General features: G+C 42.1%; 1 protein-coding gene across 1 annotated transcript in view; it reads right to left on the bottom strand.

Annotated features, from left to right (window-relative positions):
- The window catches only part of LOC137307996 (mucin-2-like), a 31,977-nt gene extending 20,578 nt beyond the window's left edge, over positions 1-11,399 (bottom strand). Inside the window, exons 1-9 of the mRNA XM_067976966.1 lie at positions 11,269-11,399; positions 10,054-10,202; positions 9,697-9,918; positions 8,144-8,365; positions 6,572-6,793; positions 5,020-5,241; positions 3,468-3,689; positions 1,896-2,117; positions 344-565 (exon numbers count right to left, since the gene is read on the bottom strand). Of these exons, the coding sequence (XP_067833067.1) occupies positions 344-565; positions 1,896-2,117; positions 3,468-3,689; positions 5,020-5,241; positions 6,572-6,793; positions 8,144-8,365; positions 9,697-9,918; positions 10,054-10,202; positions 11,269-11,399 (1,834 nt within the window). The remainder of the gene's footprint in view (positions 1-343; positions 566-1,895; positions 2,118-3,467; positions 3,690-5,019; positions 5,242-6,571; positions 6,794-8,143; positions 8,366-9,696; positions 9,919-10,053; positions 10,203-11,268) is intronic.
- Positions 11,400-24,001: the final 12,602 nt, after the last annotated feature.

Genomic DNA, 24,001 nt, shown 5'->3' on the forward strand with positions numbered 1-24,001 from the left:
ACGTGAAAATGAAAGCTGAATGATTTCCTCACAACCGGGAATAGCAAGAGGAGAATGATTTACAACAGGTGAACCTCTGCTCCACCCCAATATATGCAGACAACAGCCCTCCATGGGAAATGTTGGGATCAGTAATTTCCAAACAAATCATTCGCTGAACTTTGATCAAGTGTTTTACCAAAACATCTACTTATTGTAAAACCATGTTATGAAAAGGACTGGAGCTAAACTTCAATGATCTGATTCAATTATGTATTCAATAGTGATTCATATTAGGCATTGCTTCCAAGTATCTTGTATTGACTTGTGATTGCATCAGATTGTTAATAGCTGATACACTTACCAGGTGACAGTATTTGTCCATTGGTTTTGCAGGAACAGGTTGTTGTTGCTGTTGAGCTGGGAGTTATTGTTACTGTTGTTGTAGATTCCGGTGTGCTGGGCGTAGTGGTGGGTGCTGTAGTGGTTTGACATTTTCCCGTGTAGTTGAAAATTTGACAACTCTCAGTACATAGAGTGAAATTACAGAAGCCCGATTTACCTGCAGAACTCACTATCGCCTGCCCTGGAAGCAAAAGCAATGAAAATTGTGATTAAGGCATCAAATTGCACATCTTAATTCAGATATTATATTTATCAATATAGACGACTGCGTCTCTTGTAATGAGATTTAAGCACTAAGAACAAGTCTGTATGGTTACAATTCAAGCACTTTACACCCCAAGGAATATGGCGTCAGGCATGGAAATTACAATTTGTATTTGCAGTTGAATGTTTCATGGGCTCATATGACATTCTTACATCTGCTATTTTAATGCTGCTGTTAATCTTTTGATTGGGATTCTGCCTCCTTTAGAAATACAGACAGTAGAATGTCCAATCAGGTCAATAAGCATTGGCACGTTTGTACTGGCAGCAATAATTTCGAAAGCATGCAGACTTTCTTTTGAGTTGTGTGCTCTCAGTTTTCCTCAACGTACAAGTTTCAAATCCACCTGTGTTGACAAGTGGCCCTCCTTAAATTGCCCCACCATACTGAGGATTTCAATTGAGGTTACAGGAGCAACTCTTGCATAGATCTCAAGACACGGCATGAAAATCTGAGATATCAGGACAGCACAGCAAGTGACTGACATACTGGGTAAATGGTGAGGTACAGAGGTACCATAAAAACAAAGCATAAAAATGAGCAAAATGCAGAATAATTCAGTGTGCCAGACTGAAACTGCTGTCATTCTTGTACAATGAACATAATTTATCTGCCCAGACAAAGACATGGAGAAGTTAGATGCGACAGCTGTTTGTGTGAGTGAATGAAGCAGGGGAATTAGCCGAAGAAGCTCAATGGTTACAAAGTTGTCTAATAAATATAATCTCTTTGTAAGAGGCTCTTGACTTTGCTGCAAATGCCAATTTCAGGCAGGCACATTATATACTAGAGTTGCCTTGACTCCTCCCTATTAATACCAGGTCTGGTTCCTGTATTTCAATAGGACACGGGTCAAAAAGCAGAGCTCAGCAACTTGGGTGGAAATCTGTGGCTTTCTGCTCCTGTCACGTGAAAGTGAAAGCTGGAGGATTTCCTCACAAATGGGAATAGCAGGAAGAGGACGATTTATAACAGGTCAGCCTGTGCTGCTCCCAAATACATGTAGTGGCCCTCCATGGGAAATGTAGGGATCAGTAGTTTCAATAGAAATCATTCGCTGAACTTTGACCGAGTGTTTTCCCAAAACATCCACTTCTCTTAAAACCATGTTATGGAAAGGATTGGAACTACACTTCAATGATCTGATTCAATTATGTATTCAATAGTGATTCATATTAGGCATTGCTTCCAAGTATCTCGTATTGACTTGTGATTCCATTAGATTGTTAATAGCTGATACACTTACCAGGTGACAGTATTTGTCCATTGGTTTTGCAGGAACAGGTTGTTGTTGCTGTTGAGCTGGGAGTTATTGTTACTGTTGTTGTAGATTCAGGTGTGCTGGGCGTAGTGGTGGGTGCTGTAGTGGTTTGACATTTTCCCGTGTAGTTGAAAATTTGACAACTCTCAGTACATAGAGTGAAATTACAGAAGCCCGATTTACCTGCAGAATGCACTATCGCCTGCCCTGGAAGCAAAAGCAATGAAAATTGTGAATAAGGCATCAAATTGCACCATTTAATTCAGATATTATATTTATCAATATAGATGACTGCGCCTCATTAAAGAGATTGAAATACTAAGAACAAGGCGGTACGGTTACAATTCAAGCACTTTGGACCCCAAGGAATATGGCGTCGGGCTTGGAAATTATGATTGATATTAGCACTTAATTGTTTCATGGACTCGTATGACATTCTTACATCTGCTATTTTAATGCTGCTGTTAATCTTTTGATTGGGTTTCTGCCTCCTTTAGAAATGCACACAGAAGAATGTCCAATCTGGTCAATAAACATTGGCCCGCTTGTACTGGCAGTAATAATTTTGAGACCATGCAGACTTTCTTTTGAGTTGTGTGCTCTCAGTTTTCCTCAACGTACAAGTTTCAAATCCCACCTGTGTTGACAAGTGGCCCTCCTTAAATTGCCCCACCATACTGTGGATTTCCATTAAAGTTACAGGAGCAACTCTTGCACAGATCTCAAGACATAGCGTGAAAATGTGAGATGTCAGGACAACGCAGCAGGTGACTGACATACTGGGTAAATGGTGTGGTACAGAGGAACCATAAAAACAAAACATAAAAATAAGCAAAAAGCAGAATAATTCAGCGGCCCAGACTGAAACTGATGTCATCCTTGTACAATCAAAATAATTTCTCTGCCCAGTCGAACACATGGAGAGGTTGAATGTCACAACAAGCTACAGCTGTTTGTGTGAGGTGAGTGAATGAAGCAGAGGAATTAGCTGAAGAAGCTCAAGGGTTACAAAGTTGTCTGATAAATATAATCTCTTCGGAAGAGGTTATAGCCTTTGCTGGAAATGCCAAATTCCAGGCACATGCATTATATATTGGAGTTGCCTTGACTCCTCTCCATTGAAACCAGGTTGCGTAACGGAAGTTCAATGGGACGCAGGACAAAAAGCAAAGCTCAGCAACTTGGGTGGAAACATGTGCCATTATGCTCATGGCACGTGAAAATGAAAGCTGAATGATTTCCTCACAACCGGGAATAGCAAGAGGAGAATGATTTACAACAGGTGAACCTCTGCTCCACCCCAATATATGCAGACAACAGCCCTCCATGGGAAATGTTGGGATCAGTAATTTCCAAACAAATCATTCGCTGAACTTTGATCAAGTGTTTTACCAAAACATCTACTTATTGTAAAACCATGTTATGAAAAGGACTGGAGCTAAACTTCGATGATCTGATTCAATTATGTATTCAATAGTGATTCATATTAGGCATTGCTTCCAAGTATCTTGTATTGACTTGTGATTGCATCAGATTGTTAATAGCTGATACACTTACCAGGTGACAGTATTTGTCCATTGGTTTTGCAGGAACAGGTTGTTGTTGCTGTTGAGCTGGGAGTTATTGTTACTGTTGTTGTAGATTCGGGTGTGCTGGGCGTAGTGGTGGGTGCTGTAGTGGTTTGACATTTTCCCGTGTAGTTGAAAATTTGACAACTCTCAGTACATAGAGTGAAATTACAGAAGCCCGATTTACCTGCAGAACTCACTATCGCCTGCCCTGGAAGCAAAAGCAATGAAAATTGTGATTAAGGCATCAAATTGCACATCTTAATTCAGATATTATATTTATCAATATAGACGACTGCGTCTCTTGTAATGAGATTTAAGCACTAAGAACAAGTCTGTATGGTTACAATTCAAGCACTTTACACCCCAAGGAATATGGCGTCAGGCATGGAAATTACAATTTGTATTTGCAGTTGAATGTTTCATGGGCTCATATGACATTCTTACATCTGCTATTTTAATGCTGCTGTTAATCTTTTGATTGGGATTCTGCCTCCTTTAGAAATACAGACAGTAGAATGTCCAATCAGGTCAATAAGCATTGGCACGTTTGTACTGGCAGCAATAATTTCGAAAGCATGCAGACTTTCTTTTGAGTTGTGTGCTCTCAGTTTTCCTCAACGTACAAGTTTCAAATCCACCTGTGTTGACAAGTGGCCCTCCTTAAATTGCCCCACCATACTGAGGATTTCAATTGAGGTTACAGGAGCAACTCTTGCATAGATCTCAAGACACGGCATGAAAATCTGAGATATCAGGACAGCACAGCAAGTGACTGACATACTGGGTAAATGGTGAGGTACAGAGGTACCATAAAAACAAAGCATAAAAATGAGCAAAATGCAGAATAATTCAGTGTGCCAGACTGAAACTGCTGTCATCCTTGTACAATGAACATAATTTATCTGCCCAGACAAAGACATGGAGAAGTTAGATGCGACAGCTGTTTGTGTGAGTGAATGAAGCAGGGGAATTAGCCGAAGAAGCTCAATGGTTACAAAGTTGTCTAATAAATATAATCTCTTTGTAAGAGGCTCTTGACTTTGCTGCAAATGCCAATTTCAGGCAGGCACATTATATACTAGAGTTGCCTTGACTCCTCCCTATTAATACCAGGTCTGGTTCCTGTATTTCAATAGGACACGGGTCAAAAAGCAGAGCTCAGCAACTTGGGTGGAAATCTGTGGCTTTCTGCTCCTGTCACGTGAAAGTGAAAGCTGGAGGATTTCCTCACAAATGGGAATAGCAGGACGAGGACGATTTATAACAGGTCAGCCTATGCTGCTCCCAAATACATGTAGTGGCCCTCCATGGGAAATGTAGGGATCAGTAGTTTCAATAGAAATCATTCGCTGAACTTTGACCGAGTGTTTTCCCAAAACATCCACTTCTCTTAAAACCATGTTATGGAAAGGATTGGAACTACACTTCAATGATCTGATTCAATTATGTATTCAATAGTGATTCATATTAGGCATTGCTTCCAAGTATCTCGTATTGACTTGTGATTCCATTAGATTGTTAATAGCTGATACACTTACCAGGTGACAGTATTTGTCCATTGGTTTTGCAGGAACAGGTTGTTGTTGCTGTTGAGCTGGGAGTTATTGTTACTGTTGTTGTAGATTCAGGTGTGCTGGGCGTAGTGGTGGGTGCTGTAGTGGTTTGACATTTTCCCGTGTAGTTGAAAATTTGACAACTCTCAGTACATAGAGTGAAATTACAGAAGCCCGATTTACCTGCAGAATGCACTATCGCCTGCCCTGGAAGCAAAAGCAATGAAAATTGTGAATAAGGCATCAAATTGCACCATTTAATTCAGATATTATATTTATCAATATAGATGACTGCGCCTCATTAAAGAGATTGAAATACTAAGAACAAGGCGGTACGGTTACAATTCAAGCACTTTGGACCCCAAGGAATATGGCGTCGGGCTTGGAAATTATGATTGATATTAGCACTTAATTGTTTCATGGACTCGTATGACATTCTTACATCTGCTATTTTAATGCTGCTGTTAATCTTTTGATTGGGTTTCTGCCTCCTTTAGAAATGCACACAGAAGAATGTCCAATCTGATCAATAAACATTGGCCCGCTTGTACTGGCAGTAATAATTTTGAGACCATGCAGACTTTCTTTTGAGTTGTGTGCTCTCAGTTTTCCTCAACGTACAAGTTTCAAATCCCACCTGTGTTGACAAGTGGCCCTCCTTAAATTGCCCCACCATACTGTGGATTTCCATTGAAGTTACAGGAGCAACTCTTGCATAGATCTCAAGACATAGCGTGAAAATGTGAGATGTCAGGACAACGCAGCAGGTGACTGACATACTGGGTAAATGGCGTGGTACAGAGGAACCATAAAAACAAAGCATAAAAATGAGCAAAATGCAGAATAATTCAGTGTGCCAGACTGAAACTGCTGTCATCCTTGTACAATGAACATAATTTATCTGCCCAGACAAAGACATGGAGAAGTTAGATGCGACAGCTGTTTGTGTGAGTGAATGAAGCAGGGGAATTAGCCGAAGAAGCTCAATGGTTACAAAGTTGTCTAATAAATATAATCTCTTTGTAAGAGGCTCTTGACTTTGCTGCAAATGCCAATTTCAGGCAGGCACATTATATACTAGAGTTGCCTTGACTCCTCCCTATTAATACCAGGTCTGGTTCCTGTATTTCAATAGGACACGGGTCAAAAAGCAGAGCTCAGCAACTTGGGTGGAAATCTGTGGCTTTCTGCTCCTGTCACGTGAAAGTGAAAGCTGGAGGATTTCCTCACAAATGGGAATAGCAGGACGAGGACGATTTATAACAGGTCAGCCTATGCTGCTCCCAAATACATGTAGTGGCCCTCCATGGGAAATGTAGGGATCAGTAGTTTCAATAGAAATCATTCGCTGAACTTTGACCGAGTGTTTTCCCAAAACATCCACTTCTCTTAAAACCATGTTATGGAAAGGATTGGAACTACACTTCAATGATCTGATTCAATTATGTATTCAATAGTGATTCATATTAGGCATTGCTTCCAAGTATCTCGTATTGACTTGTGATTCCATTAGATTGTTAATAGCTGATACACTTACCAGGTGACAGTATTTGTCCATTGGTTTTGCAGGAACAGGTTGTTGTTGCTGTTGAGCTGGGAGTTATTGTTACTGTTGTTGTAGATTCAGGTGTGCTGGGCGTAGTGGTGGGTGCTGTAGTGGTTTGACATTTTCCCGTGTAGTTGAAAATTTGACAACTCTCAGTACATAGAGTGAAATTACAGAAGCCCGATTTACCTGCAGAATGCACTATCGCCTGCCCTGGAAGCAAAAGCAATGAAAATTGTGAATAAGGCATCAAATTGCACCATTTAATTCAGATATTATATTTATCAATATAGATGACTGCGCCTCATTAAAGAGATTGAAATACTAAGAACAAGGCGGTACGGTTACAATTCAAGCACTTTGGACCCCAAGGAATATGGCGTCGGGCTTGGAAATTATGATTGATATTAGCACTTAATTGTTTCATGGACTCGTATGACATTCTTACATCTGCTATTTTAATGCTGCTGTTAATCTTTTGATTGGGTTTCTGCCTCCTTTAGAAATGCACACAGAAGAATGTCCAATCTGGTCAATAAACATTGGCCCGCTTGTACTGGCAGTAATAATTTTGAGACCATGCAGACTTTCTTTTGAGTTGTGTGCTCTCAGTTTTCCTCAACGTACAAGTTTCAAATCCCACCTGTGTTGACAAGTGGCCTTCCTTAAATTGCCCCACCATACTGTGGATTTCCATTAAAGTTACAGGAGCAACTCTTGCACAGATCTCAAGACATAGCGTGAAAATGTGAGATGTCAGGACAACGCAGCAGGTGACTGACATACTGGGTAAATGGTGTGGTACAGAGGAACCATAAAAACAAAACATAAAAATAAGCAAAAAGCAGAATAATTCAGCGGCCCAGACTGAAACTGATGTCATCCTTGTACAATCAAAATAATTTCTCTGCCCAGTCGAACACATGGAGAGGTTGAATGTCACAACAAGCTACAGCTGTTTGTGTGAGGTGAGTGAATGAAGCAGAGGAATTAGCTGAAGAAGCTCAAGGGTTACAAAGTTGTCTGATAAATATAATCTCTTCGGAAGAGGTTATAGCCTTTGCTGGAAATGCCAAATTCCAGGCACATGCATTATATATTGGAGTTGCCTTGACTCCTCTCCATTGAAACCAGGTTGCGTAACGGAAGTTCAATGGGACGCAGGACAAAAAGCAAAGCTCAGCAACTTGGGTGGAAACATGTGCCATTATGCTCATGGCACGTGAAAATGAAAGCTGAATGATTTCCTCACAACCGGGAATAGCAAGAGGAGAATGATTTACAACAGGTGAACCTCTGCTCCACCCCAATATATGCAGACAACAGCCCTCCATGGGAAATGTTGGGATCAGTAATTTCCAAACAAATCATTCGCTGAACTTTGATCAAGTGTTTTACCAAAACATCTACTTATTGTAAAACCATGTTATGAAAAGGACTGGAGCTAAACTTCAGTGATCTGATTCAATTATGTATTCAATAGTGATTCATATTAGGCATTGCTTCCAAGTATCTTGTATTGACTTGTGATTGCATCAGATTGTTAATAGCTGATACACTTACCAGGTGACAGTATTTGTCCATTGGTTTTGCAGGAACAGGTTGTTGTTGCTGTTGAGCTGGGAGTTATTGTTACTGTTGTTGTAGATTCGGGTGTGCTGGGCGTAGTGGTGGGTGCTGTAGTGGTTTGACATTTTCCCGTGTAGTTGAAAATTTGACAACTCTCAGTACATAGAGTGAAATTACAGAAGCCCGATTTACCTGCAGAACTCACTATCGCCTGCCCTGGAAGCAAAAGCAATGAAAATTGTGATTAAGGCATCAAATTGCACATCTTAATTCAGATATTATATTTATCAATATAGACGACTGCGTCTCTTGTAATGAGATTTAAGCACTAAGAACAAGTCTGTATGGTTACAATTCAAGCACTTTACACCCCAAGGAATATGGCGTCAGGCATGGAAATTACAATTTGTATTTGCAGTTGAATGTTTCATGGGCTCATATGTCATTCTTACATCTGCTATTTTAATGCTGCTGTTAATCTTTTGATTGGGATTCTGCCTCCTTTAGAAATACAGACAGTAGAATGTCCAATCAGGTCAATAAGCATTGGCACGTTTGTACTGGCAGCAATAATTTCGAAAGCATGCAGACTTTCTTTTGAGTTGTGTGCTCTAAGTTTTCCTCAACGTACAAGTTTCAAATCCCACCTGTGTTGACAAGTGGCCCTCCTTAAATTGCCCCACCATACTGTGGATTTCCATTGAAGTTACAGGAGCAACTCTTGCATAGATCTCAAGACATAGCGTGAAAATGTGAGATGTCAGGACAACGCAGCAGGTGACTGACATACTGGGTAAATGGCGTGGTACAGAGGAACCATAAAAACAAAGCATAAAAATGAGCAAAATGCAGAATAATTCAGTGTGCCAGACTGAAACTGCTGTCATCCTTGTACAATGAACATAATTTATCTGCCCAGACAAAGACATGGAGAAGTTAGATGCGACAGCTGTTTGTGTGAGTGAATGAAGCAGGGGAATTAGCCGAAGAAGCTCAATGGTTACAAAGTTGTCTAATAAATATAATCTCTTTGTAAGAGGCTCTTGACTTTGCTGCAAATGCCAATTTCAGGCAGGCACATTATATACTAGAGTTGCCTTGACTCCTCCCTATTAATACCAGGTCTGGTTCCTGTATTTCAATAGGACACGGGTCAAAAAGCAGAGCTCAGCAACTTGGGTGGAAATCTGTGGCTTTCTGCTCCTGTCACGTGAAAGTGAAAGCTGGAGGATTTCCTCACAAATGGGAATAGCAGGACGAGGACGATTTATAACAGGTCAGCCTATGCTGCTCCCAAATACATGTAGTGGCCCTCCATGGGAAATGTAGGGATCAGTAGTTTCAATAGAAATCATTCGCTGAACTTTGACCGAGTGTTTTCCCAAAACATCCACTTCTCTTAAAACCATGTTATGGAAAGGATTGGAACTACACTTCAATGATCTGATTCAATTATGTATTCAATAGTGATTCATATTAGGCATTGCTTCCAAGTATCTCGTATTGACTTGTGATTCCATTAGATTGTTAATAGCTGATACACTTACCAGGTGACAGTATTTGTCCATTGGTTTTGCAGGAACAGGTTGTTGTTGCTGTTGAGCTGGGAGTTATTGTTACTGTTGTTGTAGATTCAGGTGTGCTGGGCGTAGTGGTGGGTGCTGTAGTGGTTTGACATTTTCCCGTGTAGTTGAAAATTTGACAACTCTCAGTACATAGAGTGAAATTACAGAAGCCCGATTTACCTGCAGAATGCACTATCGCCTGCCCTGGAAGCAAAAGCAATGAAAATTGTGAATAAGGCATCAAATTGCACCATTTAATTCAGATATTATATTTATCAATATAGATGACTGCGCCTCATTAAAGAGATTGAAATACTAAGAACAAGGCGGTACGGTTACAATTCAAGCACTTTGGACCCCAAGGAATATGGCGTCGGGCTTGGAAATTATGATTGATATTAGCACTTAATTGTTTCATGGACTCGTATGACATTCTTACATCTGCTATTTTAATGCTGCTGTTAATCTTTTGATTGGGTTTCTGCCTCCTTTAGAAATGCACACAGAAGAATGTCCAATCTGATCAATAAACATTGGCCCGCTTGTACTGGCAGTAATAATTTTGAGACCATGCAGACTTTCTTTTGAGTTGTGTGCTCTCAGTTTTCCTCAACGTACAAGTTTCAAATCCCACCTGTGTTGACAAGTGGCCCTCCTTAAATTGCCCCACCATACTGTGGATTTCCATTGAAGTTACAGGAGCAACTCTTGCATAGATCTCAAGACATAGCGTGAAAATGTGAGATGTCAGGACAACGCAGCAGGTGACTGACATACTGGGTAAATGGTGTGGTACAGAGGAACCATAAAAACAAAACATAAAAATAAGCAAAAAGCGGAATAATTCAGCGGCCCAGACTGAAACTGATGTCATCCTTGTACAATCAAAATAATTTCTCTGCCCAGTCGAACACATGGAGAGGTTGAATGTCACAACAAGCTACAGCTGTTTGTGTGAGGTGAGTGAATGAAGCAGAGGAATTAGCTGAAGAAGCTCAAGGGTTACAAAGTTGTCTGATAAATATAATCTCTTCGGAAGAGGTTATAGCCTTTGCTGGAAATGCCAAATTCCAGGCACATGCATTGTATATTGGAGTTGCCTTGACTCCTCTCCATTGAAACCAGGTTGCGTAACGGAAGTTCAATGGGACGCAGGACAAAAAGCAAAGCTCAGCAACTTGGGTGGAAACATGTGCCATTATGCTTATGGCACGTGAAAATAAAAGCTGAATGATTTCCTCACAACCGGGAATAGCAAGAGGAGAATGATTTACAACAGGTGAACCTCTGCTCCACCCCAATATGTGCAGACAACAGCCCTCCATGGGAAATGTTGGGATCAGTAATTTCCAAACAAATCATTCGCTGAACTTTGATCAAGTGTTTTACCAAAACATCTACTTATTGTAAAACCATGTTATGAAAAGGACTGGAGCTAAACTTCAATGATCTGATTCAATTATGTATTCAATAGTGATTCATATTAGGCATTGCTTCCAAGTATCTTGTATTGACTTGTGATTGCATCAGATTGTTAATAGCTGATACACTTACCAGGTGACAGTATTTGTCCATTGGTTTTGCAGGAACAGGTTGTTGTTGTTGTTGAGCTGGGAGTTATTGTTACTGTTGTCGTAGATTCGGGTCTGCTGGGCGTAGTGGTGGGTGCTGTAGTGGTTTGACATTTTCCCGTGTAGTTGAAAATTTGACAACTCTCAGTACATAGAGTGAAATTACAGAAGCCCGATTTACCTGCAGAACTCACTATCGCCTGCCCTGGAAGCAAAAGCAATGAAAATTGTGATTAAGGCATCAAATTGCACATCTTAATTCAGATATTATATTTATCAACATAGACGACTGCGTCTCTTGTAATGAGATTTAAGCACTAAGAACAAGTCTGTATGGTTACAATTCAAGCACTTTACACCCCAAGGAATATGGCGTCAGGCATGGAAATTACAATTTGTATTTGCAGTTGAATGTTTCATGGGCTCATATGACATTCTTACATCTGCTATTTTAATGCTGCTGTTAATCTTTTGATTGGGATTCTGCCTCCTTTAGAAATACAGACAGTAGAATGTCCAATCAGGTCAATAAGCATTGGCACGCTTGTACTGGCAGCAATAATTTCGAAAGCATGCAGACTTTCTTTTGAGTTGTGTGCTCTCAGTTTTCCTCAATGTACAAGTTTCAAATCCACCTGTGTTGACAAGTGGCCCTCCTTAAATTGCCCCACCATACTGAGGATTTCAATTGAGGTTACAGGAGCAACTCTTGCATAGATCTCAAGACACGGCATGAAAATCTGAGATATCAGGACAGCACAGCAAGTGACTGACATACTGGGTAAATGGTGAGGTACAGAGGTACCATAAAAACAAAGCATAAAAATGAGCAAAATGCAGAATAATTCAGTGTGCCAGACTGAAACTGCTGTCATCCTTGTACAATGAACATAATTTATCTGCCCAGACAAAGACATGGAGAAGTTAGATGCGACAGCTGTTTGTGTGAGTGAATGAAGCAGGGGAATTAGCCGAAGAAGCTCAATGGTTACAAAGTTGTCTAATAAATATAATCTCTTTGTAAGAGGCTCTTGACTTTGCTGCAAATGCCAATTTCAGGCAGGCACATTATATACTAGAGTTGCCTTGACTCCTCCCTATTAATACCAGGTCTGGTTCCTGTATTTCAATAGGACACGGGTCAAAAAGCAGAGCTCAGCAACTTGGGTGGAAATCTGTGGCTTTCTGCTCCTGTCACGTGAAAGTGAAAGCTGGAGGATTTCCTCACAAATGGGAATAGCAGGAAGAGGACGATTTATAAAAGGTCAGCCTGTGCTGCTCCCAAATACATGTAGTGGCCCTCCATGGGAAATGTAGGGATCAGTAGTTTCAATAGAAATCATTCGCTGAACTTTGACCGAGTGTTTTCCCAAAACATCCACTTATGGAAAGGATTGGAACTACACTTCAATGATCTGAATCAATTATGTATTCAATAGTGATTCATATTAGGCATTGCTTCCAAGTATCTCGTATTGACTTGTGATTCCATTAGATTGTTAATAGCTGATACACTTACCAGGTGACAGTATTTGTCCATTGGTTTTGCAGGAACAGGTTGTTGTTGCTGTTGAGCTGGGAGTTATTGTTACTGTTGTTGTAGATTCAGGTGTGCTGGGCGTAGTGGTGGGTGCTGTAGTGGTTTGACATTTTCCCGTGTAGTTGAAAATTTGACAACTCTCAGTACATAGAGTGAAATTACAGAAGCCCGATTTACCTGCAGAATGCACTATCGCCTGCCCTGGAAGCAAAAGCAATGAAAATTGTGAATAAGGCATCAAATTGCACCATTTAATTCAGATATTATATTTATCAATATAGATGACTGCGCCTCATTAAAGAGATTTAAATACTAAGAACAAGGCGGTACGGTTACAATTCAAGCACTTTGGACCCCAAGGAATATGGCGTCGGGCTTGGAAATTATGATTGATATTAGCACTTAATTGTTTCATGGACTCGTATGACATTCTTACATCTGCTATTTTAATGCTGCTGTTAATCTTTTGATTGGGATTCTGACTCCTTTAGAAATACAGACAGTAGATTGTCCAATCAGGTCAATAAGCATTGGCACGCTTGTACTGGCAGCAATAATTTCGAAAGCATGCAGACTTTCTTTTGAGTTGTGTGCTCTCAGTTTTCCTCAACGTACAAGTTTCAAATCCACCTGTGTTGACAAGTGGCCCTCCTTAAATTGCCCCACCATACTGAGGATTTCAATTGAGGTTACAGGAGCAACTCTTGCATAGATCTCAAGACACGGCATGAAAATCTGAGATATCAGGACAGCACAGCAAGTGACTGACATACTGGGTAAATGGTGAGGTACAGAGGTACCATAAAAACAAAGCATAAAAATTAGCAAAATGCAGAATAATTCAGTGTGCCAGACTGAAACTGCTGTCATCCTTGTACAATCAAAATAATTTCTCTGCCCAGAGGAAACATTCCGAGGTTGGATGTCACACAGCTGTTTGTGTGAGAGAACGAAGCAGAGGAATCAGCAGAAGAAGCTCAATAGTTACAAAGTTGTCTAATAAATATAATCTCTTTGTAAGAGGTTCTTGACTTTGCTGCAAATGCCAATTTCAGGCAGGCACGTTATATACTGGAGTTGCCTTGACTCCTCCCTATTAATACCAGGTCTGGTTCCTGTATTTCAATAGGACACGGGTTAAAAAGCAGAGCTCAGCAACTTGGGTGGAAATCTGTGGCTTTCTGCTCCTGTCACGTGAAAGTGAAAGCTGGAGGATTTCCTCACAAATGGGAATAGCAGGAAGAGGACGATTTATAACAGGTCAGCCTGTGCTGCTCCCAAATACATGTAGTGGCCCTCCATGGGAAATGTAGGGATCAATAGTTTCAATGGAAATCATTCGCTGAACTTTGACCGAGTGTTTTCCCAAAACATCCACTTCTCTTAAAACCATGTTATGGAAAGGATTGGAACTACACTTCAATGATCAGATTCAATTATGTATTCAATAGTGATTCATATTAGGCATTGCTTCCAAGTATCTCGTATTGACTTGTGATTGCATCAGATTGTTAATAGCTGATACACTTACCAGGTGACAGTATTTGTCCATTGGTTTTGCAGGAACAGGTTGTTGTTGCTGTTGAGCTGGGAGTTATTGTTACTGTTGTTGTAGATTCGGGTGTGCTGGGCGTAGTGGTGGGTGCTGTAGTGGTTTGACATTTTCCCGTGTAGTTGAAAATTTGACAACTCTCAGTACATAGAGTGAAATTACAGAAGCCCGATTTACCTGCAGAATGCACTATCGCCTGCCCTGGAAGCAAAAGCAATGAAAATTGTGAATAAGGCATCAAATTGCACTATTTAATTCAGATATTATATTTATCAATATAGATGACTGCGCCTCATTAAAGAGATTGAAATACTAAGAACAAGGCGGTACGGTTACAATTCAAGCACTTTGGACCCCAAGGAATATGGCGTCGGGCTTGGAAATTATGATTGATATTAGCACTTAATTGTTTCATGGACTCGTATGACATTCTTACATCTGCTATTTTAATGCTGCTGTTAATCTTTTGATTGGGTTTCTGCCTCCTTTAGAAATGCACACAGAAGAATGTCCAATCTGGTCAATAAACATTGGCCCGCTTGTACTGGCAGTAATAATTTTGAGACCATGCAGACTTTCTTTTGAGTTGTGTGCTCTCAGTTTTCCTCAACGTACAAGTTTCAAATCCCACCTGTGTTGACAAGTGGCCCTCCTTAAATTGCCCCACCATACTGTGGATTTCCATTAAAGTTACAGGAGCAACTCTTGCATAGATCTCAAGACATAGCGTGAAAATGTGAGATGTCAGGACAACGCAGCAGGTGACTGACATACTGGGTAAATGGTGTGGTACAGAGGAACCATAAATACAAAACATAAAAATAAGCAAAAAGCAGAATAATTCAGCGGCCCAGACTGAAACTGATGTCATCCTTGTACAATCAAAATAATTTCTCTGCCCAGTCGAACACATGGAGAGGTTGAATGTCACAACAAGCTACAGCTGTTTGTGTGAGGTGAGTGAATGAAGCAGAGGAATTAGCTGAAGAAGCTCAATAGTTACAAAGTTGTCTAATAAATATAATCTCTTTGTAAGAGGTTCTTGACTTTGCTGCAAATGCCAATTTCAGGCAGGCACGTTATATTCTGGAGTTGCCTTGACTCCTCCCTATTAATACCAGGTCTGGTTCCTGTATTTCAATAGGACACGGGTTAAAAAGCAGAGCTCAGCAACTTGGGTGGAAATCTGTGGCTTTCTGCTCCTGTCACGTGAAAGTGAAAGCTGGAGGATTTCCTCACAAATGGGAATAGCAGGACGAGAACGATTTATAACAGGTCAGCCTGTGCTGCTCCCAAATGCATGTAGTGGCCCTCCATGGGAAATGTAGGGATCAATAGTTTCAATGGAAATCATTCGCTGAACTTTGACCGAGTGTTTTCCCAAAACATCCACTTCTCTTAAAACCATGTTATGGAAAGGATTGGAACTACACTTCAATGATCAGATTCAATTATGTATTCAATAGTGATTCATATTAGGCATTGCTTCCAAGTATCTTGTATTGACTTGTGATTGCATCAGATTGTTAATAGCTGATACACTTACCAGGTGACAGTATTTGTCCATTGGTTTTGCAGGAACAGGTTGTTGTTGCTGTTGAGCTGGGAGTTATTGTTACTGTTGTTGTAGATTCGGGTGTGCTGGCCGTAGTGGTGGGTGCTGTCGTGGTTTGACATTTTCCCGTGTAGTTGAAAATTTGACAACTCTCAGTACATAGAGTGAAATTACAGAAGCCCGATTTACCTGCAGAACTCACTATCGCCTGCCCTGGAAGCAAAAGCAATGAAAATTGTGATTAATGCATCAAATTGCAATTCTTAATTCAGATATTATATTTATCAATATAGACGACTGCATTTCATTGAAGAGAATTAAGCAGTAAGAACAAGGCGGTACGGTTACAATTTAAGCATGTTAGACCCCAAGGAGTATGGCGTCTGGCATGGAAATTATGATTGATATTAGCACTTAATTTTTTCATGGGCTCATATGACATTCTTACATCTGCTCATTTAATACTGCTGTTAATCTTTTGACTGCGTTGTTGCCTCCTTTCGAAATGCAGGCAGACGAATATCCGATGAGGTGAACAAGCATTCGCCCACTTGCATTGGCAGTAATCATTTCGAGACCATACATTGTTCCTTTTAAGTTGTGTGCTCTCACTTTACCTCAGCAGGCAAGTTTCTAATCCTACCTGTGTTGATAAGATGCCCTCCTCAAATGGCCCCACAAGACCGTGTATTCTCATTAAAGTCACCAGACTCTCTTGCATACGTCTGAAGAAATGGCTTGATAACATGAGATGTCAAGGCATTGCAGCAGGTGACAGAAATACAGGGTAAAAGGGTGTGGTACTGATGGTCCATAAAAACAAAACACTAAAATGAGCCTTCTTCCCCTTTTGTTGCCTGAAAGTCCATTATCATTCTTGACTGGACGTAATACGGCTATGGATCTATGATCTGACCTTTGACTGTCCGATTATTGAGCACTGTCTATAACCTGCTGATGTGGTTTTTAGCGTAAAGGTACCTCTCTGTTGTAGCTTCAGTAGGTTGGTGCCTAATTCTAAAGTATGCTTAGCGCTGCTCCCAGAACACCCTTCGACAGGCCCCATTCAACCAGCCTTGATCCCGCAGCTTGACAGGGATGGGGGTGTGAGGGATGTGTTTACATACTGTGAAGGTAAACAATTCTGTTGCTGCTCACGGCCCACAGCACCACATAGATGTTTGATCTGTCCTATTCTATGTCACTCAACATGGTGGTACTTCTACACTGCACAATGGAAAGTATCGTCATTGTGAATATGGTACTTTGTCTTCACAAAGTGTTCACTCCTACAAATGCTATCATGGACAGATGTGTCTGTAACAGGTAGGTTGCTGAGGTCATGTTGTTCCCCTCACCATCTGATGCAGGCCCAACCTGGCAGCTATGTCCTTCAGGACTTGACCAGTTCGGTCAGAGATGGTACCATTGAGACACTGCTACATGATGGTTGATGCTGAAATTCCCATCCAGAGTACATCCTGTGCATTTGCTTCACTTAGTGCTCCCTCCAAATGATGTTCAACATGGAGAAGTACTGTTATGTTAGTTGAGATGATGGGTAATAGGTGGCAATCAGCAGGAGGTTTCCTTGATCTGGTTTGACCTGAAGCCATGAGACCTCTTGGGATCCAGTCAATGTTCAGCACCTGACAATATATGACTATACACCCAAATCTGGTGGGTCTATGCTGGGAAGTTGGCTGAAAGAAGTGACTATGTCAGGCTATTACTTGACGAGTCTGTGGGACATATCTTCTAAGCAGACCCCAGATATCAATGAGGACTTTACAGGGATTGCCTGAGTCTTGTCCTTTTTTTTCATTCATTCATGGGATGTGGGCGTCGCTGGCAAGGCCAGCATTTATTGCCCATCCCTAATTGCCCTTGAGAAGGTGGTGGTGAGCTGCCTTCTTGAACCGCTGCAGTCCGTGTGGAGAAGGTTCTCGCACAATGCTGTTAGGTATAGAGTTCAAGGATTTTGACCCAGTGACGATGAAGGAACGGCGATATATTTCCAAGTTGGGATGGTGTGTGACTTGGAGGGGAACGTGCAGGTGCTGTTGTTCCCATGTGCCTGCTGCTCTTGTCCTTCTCGGTGGTGGAGGTCGTGGGTTTGGGAGATGCTGTCGAAGACGCCTTGGCGAGTTGCTGCAGTGCATCCTGTAGATGGTACATACTGTAGCCACGGTGCGCCAGTGGTGAAGGGAGTGAATGTTTAGGGTGGTGGATGGGGTGCCAATCAAGTGGGTTGCTTTGTCCTGAATGGTGTCAAGCTTCTTGAGTGTTGTTGGAGCTGCACTCATCCAGGCAAGTGGAGAGTATTCCATCACAATCCTGACTTGTGCCTTGTTGATGGTGGAAAGGCTTTGGGGAGACAGGAGATGAGTCATTCGTCACAGAATACCCAGCCTCTAACCTGCTTTTGTAGCCACATTATTTATGTGGCTTGTCCAGTTAAATTTCTGGTCAATGGTGACCCCCAGGATGTTGATGGTGGGGGATTGGGCGATGGGAATGCTGTTGAATGTCAAGGGGAAGTGGTTAGGCTCTCTCTTGTTGGAGATGGTCATTGCCTGGCACTTTTCTGGCGTGAATATTACTTGCCACTTATGAGCCCAAGCCTGGATGTTGTCCAGGTCTTGCTGCATGCGGGCTCAGACTGCTTCATTATCTGAGGGGTTGCGAATGGAACTGAAAACTGCAATCATCAGCGAACATCCCCATTTCTGACTTTATGATGGAGGGAAGGTCATTGATGAAGCAGCTGAAGATGGTTGGGCCTGGGACACTGCCCTGAGGAACTCCTGCAGCAATGTCCTGTGGCTGAGATGATTGGCCTCCAACAACCACTACCATCTTCCTTTGTGCTGGGTTTGACTCCAGCCACTGAAGAGTTTTCCCCCTGCTTCCCATTGACTTCAATTTTACTAGGGCTCCTTGGTGCCACACTCGGTCAAACGCTGCCTTGATGTCAAGGGCAGTCACTCTCACCTCACCTCTGGAATTCAGCTCTTTTGTCCATGTTTGGACCAAGGCTGTAATAAGGTCTGGAGCCGACTGAGCATCGGTGAGCAGGTTATTGGTATGTGCCGCTTGATAGCACTGTCGACGACACCTTCCATCACTTTGCTGATTATTGAGAGTAGACTGATGGGGCAGTAATTAGCCGGATTGGATTTGTCCTGCTTTTTGTGGACAGGACATACCTGGGCAATTTTCCACATTGTCGGGTAGATGCCAGTGTTGTAGCTGTATTAAAACAGCTTGGCTAGAGGCGCGGCTAGTTCTGGAGCACAAGTCTTCAGCACTACAGCCGGGATGCTGTCGGGGCCCATAGCCTTTGCTGTATCCAGTGCACTCAGCCATTTCTTGATATCATGTGGAGTGAATCGAATTGGCTGAAGACTGGTTTCTGTGATTGTGGGGATATCGGGAGGAGCCCGAGATGGATCATCCACTCAGCACCTTTGGCTGAAGATGGTTGCAAACGCTTCAGCCTTGTTTTTTGCACTCATATGCTCCACCATCATTGAGGATGGGGATGTTCACAGAGCCGCCTCCTCCTGTTAGTTGTTTAATTGTCTACCACCATTCACGACTGGATGTGGCAGGACTGCAGAGCTTTGATCTGATCCGTTGGTTGTGGAATCGCTTAGCTCTGTCTATAGCATGTTGCTTCTGCTGTTTAGCATGCATGTAGTCCTGTGTTGCTTCACCAAGTTGGCACCTCATTTTTAGTTACACCTGGTGCTGCTCCTGGCATGCTCTTCTACTCATTGAACCAGGGTTCATCCCCTGGCTTGTTGGTAATGGTAGAGTGAGGAATATGCCAGGCTATGAGGTTACAGATTGTGCTGGAATGCAATTCTGCTGCTGCTGATGTCCCACAGCGCCTCATGGATGCCCAGTTTTGAGCTGGCCAATTCTCGTACGGTTTTGTTTTGTTGTGATTTTTTGACCACTTCAGAAGTCATTAAGATTCACCCACAAATCGTTGGACCAGAATCATGTCCAGGCTAGACAAGCTTGAGCTGGCAGGTTCCTTTCCCTGAGACCACTTGGATTTTCACAACAATCTGACAACTTTCATGGTAATTTTTATGGTCTGATCCTGAAAATTACTAGATTTACTTCATTTATTTTTCCAACTTGCCATGCTGAAATTCGGAACAACAAACAAACAAGTATTTATATGGTGCTTTTAATTTCGAGGAACATCCCAAGTCACTTCATGGAAGCGTAATCAGACAAAATTTGACACCAAGCCAAAGAGGGAGATATTAGGAAGGGGTGACAAAAAACTTAGTCAAAGAGGTGGGTTTTAAGAAGGGTCTTAAAGAAGTGGAGGGATGTGGGGACAGGTGGAATTGTTTCGGGAGTGAATTCCAGAGTAGGGCCCAGGCAGGTGAAGGCATGGCTGCCAAAGGTAGGCCGAAGTGAGGTAGAATGCACAAGGACACAGTTGGAGGAACGAGGAGTTTTTGGAGGGTTGTAGGGCTGGATAAACTTACAGAGATAGGGAGAGGTGAGGCCATGAAAGGATTTTAACAGGAGGAAGAGAATTTTAAATTTGATGCACTGGGAATTTGGGCACTGGGAGCCAATGTAGGTCAGTGAGCACAGGGGCAATGGGAGCGGGACAACGTCTGGGTTGTTAGGCGAGTACCAGCACCAACAAGCTACAGTACACGATGGACACGGACTTTCAGAAATGTACACTGTCAACACACTAACTTTGCTGATCGTCAATGCATTGTTTCCGTGGACAAATGCAACAGAGGGCAAAGAAGAGAGGCGCAGACCTCCGCACAGGGCAACACACTGAGCAAGATTCTGATATCTGGTCACACTGTATGTGGGAGGCACATCCAGATGGATGTTCCAGATAGAAAACGAAAGCACAACAACTACAAAACAAAAGATGCCGGTTGGTTCATCTGGAGAACTCTTGCATATATTCCTGAAGTTGGCTGGAACATAGCATAGAAAAATCTTCAATGGGTGCTTTGGCTGAGGAATACCGTGCAACAGAGAGAGAACCAAAACAGATAGAAAGGAGGAAAACCATAATAAACAGCTACATTCATTTGGAAGGATCAGGAAGTAATTTTCTAAATGAGCTCAGTGAAAATGAAAGATTTTAAATCACCTGTTTAAAGTAGTTCATACAGCGAATTTTAATTACTAACATACTTACCAGGTGACAGTATTTGCCCATTTACTTTGCAGGAGCAAATTGTTGTTGGCAAGGAAGTAGTTGATGTTGGTTGGCTTCGTTCCGATGTCATTTCAGTAGTTGTTGTGCTTAATGTAGTGCTTGGAGTTGTTACCGTGCTAGTCTTCAATGGTGTTGTCTCAGCAGTAGTTGTAGCAGTGACAGAAACTGTTTTAGTTGGAATAGTTGTTGTGGGGGTGACTGTTGTTATTGGTGAGGGAGTAGTCGATGGTGGTTGGCTTCGTTCTGATGTAACTTCAGTGGTTGTTGTCGTTGTTGTGCTTAGTGTAGTGCTTGGAGTTGTTTTTAACGTGCTAGTCTTCAATGGTGCTGATTCAGCAGTAGTTGTAGCAGTGACAGAAACTGTTTTAGTTGGAATAGTTGTTGTGGGGGTGACTGTTGTTATTGGTGAGGGAGTAGTCGATGGTGGTTGGCTTCGTTCTGATGTAACTTCAGTGGTTGTTGTAGTTGTTGTGCTTAGTGTAGTGCTTGGAGTTGTTGTTACTGTGCTAGTCTTCAATGGTGCTGATTCAGCAGTAGTTGTAGCAGTGACAGAAACTGTTTTAGTTGGAATAGTTGTTGTGGGGGTGACTGTTGTTATTGGTGAGGGAGTAGTCGATGTTGGTTGGCTTCGTTCTGATGTAACTTCAGTGGTTGTTGTAGTTGTTGTGCTTAGTGTAGTGCTTGGAGTTGTTACTGTGCTAGTCTTCAATGGTGCTGATTCAGCAGTAGTTGTAGCAGTGACAGAGACTGTTTTAGTTGGAATAGAAGTTGTGGGGGTGACTGTTGTTATTGGTGAGGAAGTGGTTGATGTTGGTTGGCTTCGTTCCGATGTCATTTCAGTAGTTGTTGTGCTTAGTGTAGTGCTTGGAGTTGTTTTTACGGTGCTAGTCTTCAATGGTGTTGTCTCAGCAGTAGTTGTAGCAGTGACAGAGACTGTTTTAGTTGGAATAGTTGTTGTGGGGGTGACTGTTGTTATTGGTGAGGGAGTAGTCGATGTTGGTTGGCTTCGTTCTGACGTAACTTCAGTGGTTGTTGTCGTTGTTGTGCTTAGTGTAGTGCTTGGAGTTGTTACTGTGCTAGTCTTCAATGGTGCTGATTCAGCAGTAGTTGTAGCAGTGACAGAAACTGTTTTAGTTGGAATAGAAGTTGTGGGGGTGACTGTTGTTATTGGTGAGGAAGTGGTCGATGTTGGTTGGCTTCGTTCTGACGTAACTTCAGTGGTTGTTGTAGTTGTTGTGCTTAATGTGGTGCTTGGAGTTGTTTTTACCGTGCTAGTCTTCAATGGTGTTGCCTCAGCAGTAGTTGTAGCAGTGACAGAGACTGTTTTAGTTGGAATAGTTGTTGTGGGGGTGACTGTTGTTATTGGTGAGGGAGTAGTCGATGTTGGTTGGCTTCGTTCTGACGTAACTTCAGTGGTTGTTGTCGTTGTTGTGCTTAGTGTAGTGCTTGGAGTTGTTACTGTGCTAGTCTTCAATGGTGCTGATTCAGCAGTAGTTGTAGCAGTGACAGAAACTGTTTTAGTTGGAATAGAAGTTGTGGGGGTGACTGTTGTTATTGGTGAGGAAGTGGTCGATGTTGGTTGGCTTCGTTCTGACGTAACTTCAGTGGTTGTTGTAGTTGTTGTGCTTAATGTAGTGCTTGGAGTTGTTTTTACCGTGCTAGTCTTCAATGGTGTTGTCTCAGCAGTAGTTGTAGCAGTGACAGAGACTGTTTTAGTTGGAATAGAAGTTGTGGGGGTGACTGTTGTTATTGGTGAGGAAGTGGTCGATGTTGGTTGGCTTCGTTCTGACGTAACTTCAGTGGTTGTTGTAGTTGTTGTGCTTAATGTGGTGCTTGGAGTTGTTGTTACTGTGCTAGTCTTCAATGGTGTTGTCTCAGCAGTAGTTGTAGCAGTGACAGGAACTGTTTTAGTTGGAATAGTTGTTGTGGGGGTGACTGTTGTTATTGGTGAGGAAGTGGTCGATGTTGGTTGGCTTCGTTCTGACGTAACTTCAGTGGTTGTTGTCGTTGTTGTGCTTAGTGTAGTGCTTGGAGTTGTTTTTACGGTGCTAGTCTTCAATGGTGTTGTCTCAGCAGTAGTTGTAGCAGTGACAGAAACTGTTTTAGTTGGAATAGTTGTTGTGGGGGTGACTGTTGTTATTGGTGAGGGAGTAGTCGATGTTGGTTGGCTTCGTTCTGACGTAACTTCAGTGGTTTTTGTAGTTGTTGTGCTTAATGTAGTGCTTGGAGTTGTTGTTACTGTGCTCGTCTTCAATGGTGTTGTCTCAGCAGTAGTTGTAGCAGTGACAGAGACTGTTTTAGTTGGAATAGAAGTTGTGGGGGTGACTGTTGTTATTGGTGAGGAAGTGGTCGATGTTGGTTGGCTTCGTTCTGACGTAACTTCAGTGGTTGTTGTAGTTGTTGTGCTTAGCGTAGAGCTTGGAGTTGTTGTTACCGTGCTAGTCTTCAATGGTGTTGTCTCAGCAGTAGTTGTAGCAGTGACAGAGACTGTTTTAGTTGGAATAGAAGATGTGGGGGGGACTGTTGTTATTGGTGAGGAAGTGGTCGATGTTGGTTGGCTTCGTTCTGATGTAACTTCAGTGGTTGTTGTCGTTGTTGTGCTTAGTGTAGTGCTTGGAGTTGTTTTTAACGTGCTAGTCTTCAATGGTGCTGATTCAGCAGTAGTTGTAGCAGTGACAGAAACTGTTTTAGTTGGAATAGTTGTTGTGGGGGTGACTGTTGTTATTGGTGAGGGAGTAGTCGATGTTGGTTGGCTTCGTTCTGATGTAACTTCAGTGGTTGTTGTAGTTGTTGTGCTTAGTGTAGTGCTTGGAGTTGTTGTTACTGTGCTAGTCTTCAATGGTGTTGT

Source organism: Heptranchias perlo, unplaced genomic scaffold (assembly GCF_035084215.1).
Source record: "Heptranchias perlo isolate sHepPer1 unplaced genomic scaffold, sHepPer1.hap1 HAP1_SCAFFOLD_117, whole genome shotgun sequence".
Taxonomy (NCBI): domain Eukaryota; kingdom Metazoa; phylum Chordata; class Chondrichthyes; order Hexanchiformes; family Hexanchidae; genus Heptranchias; species Heptranchias perlo.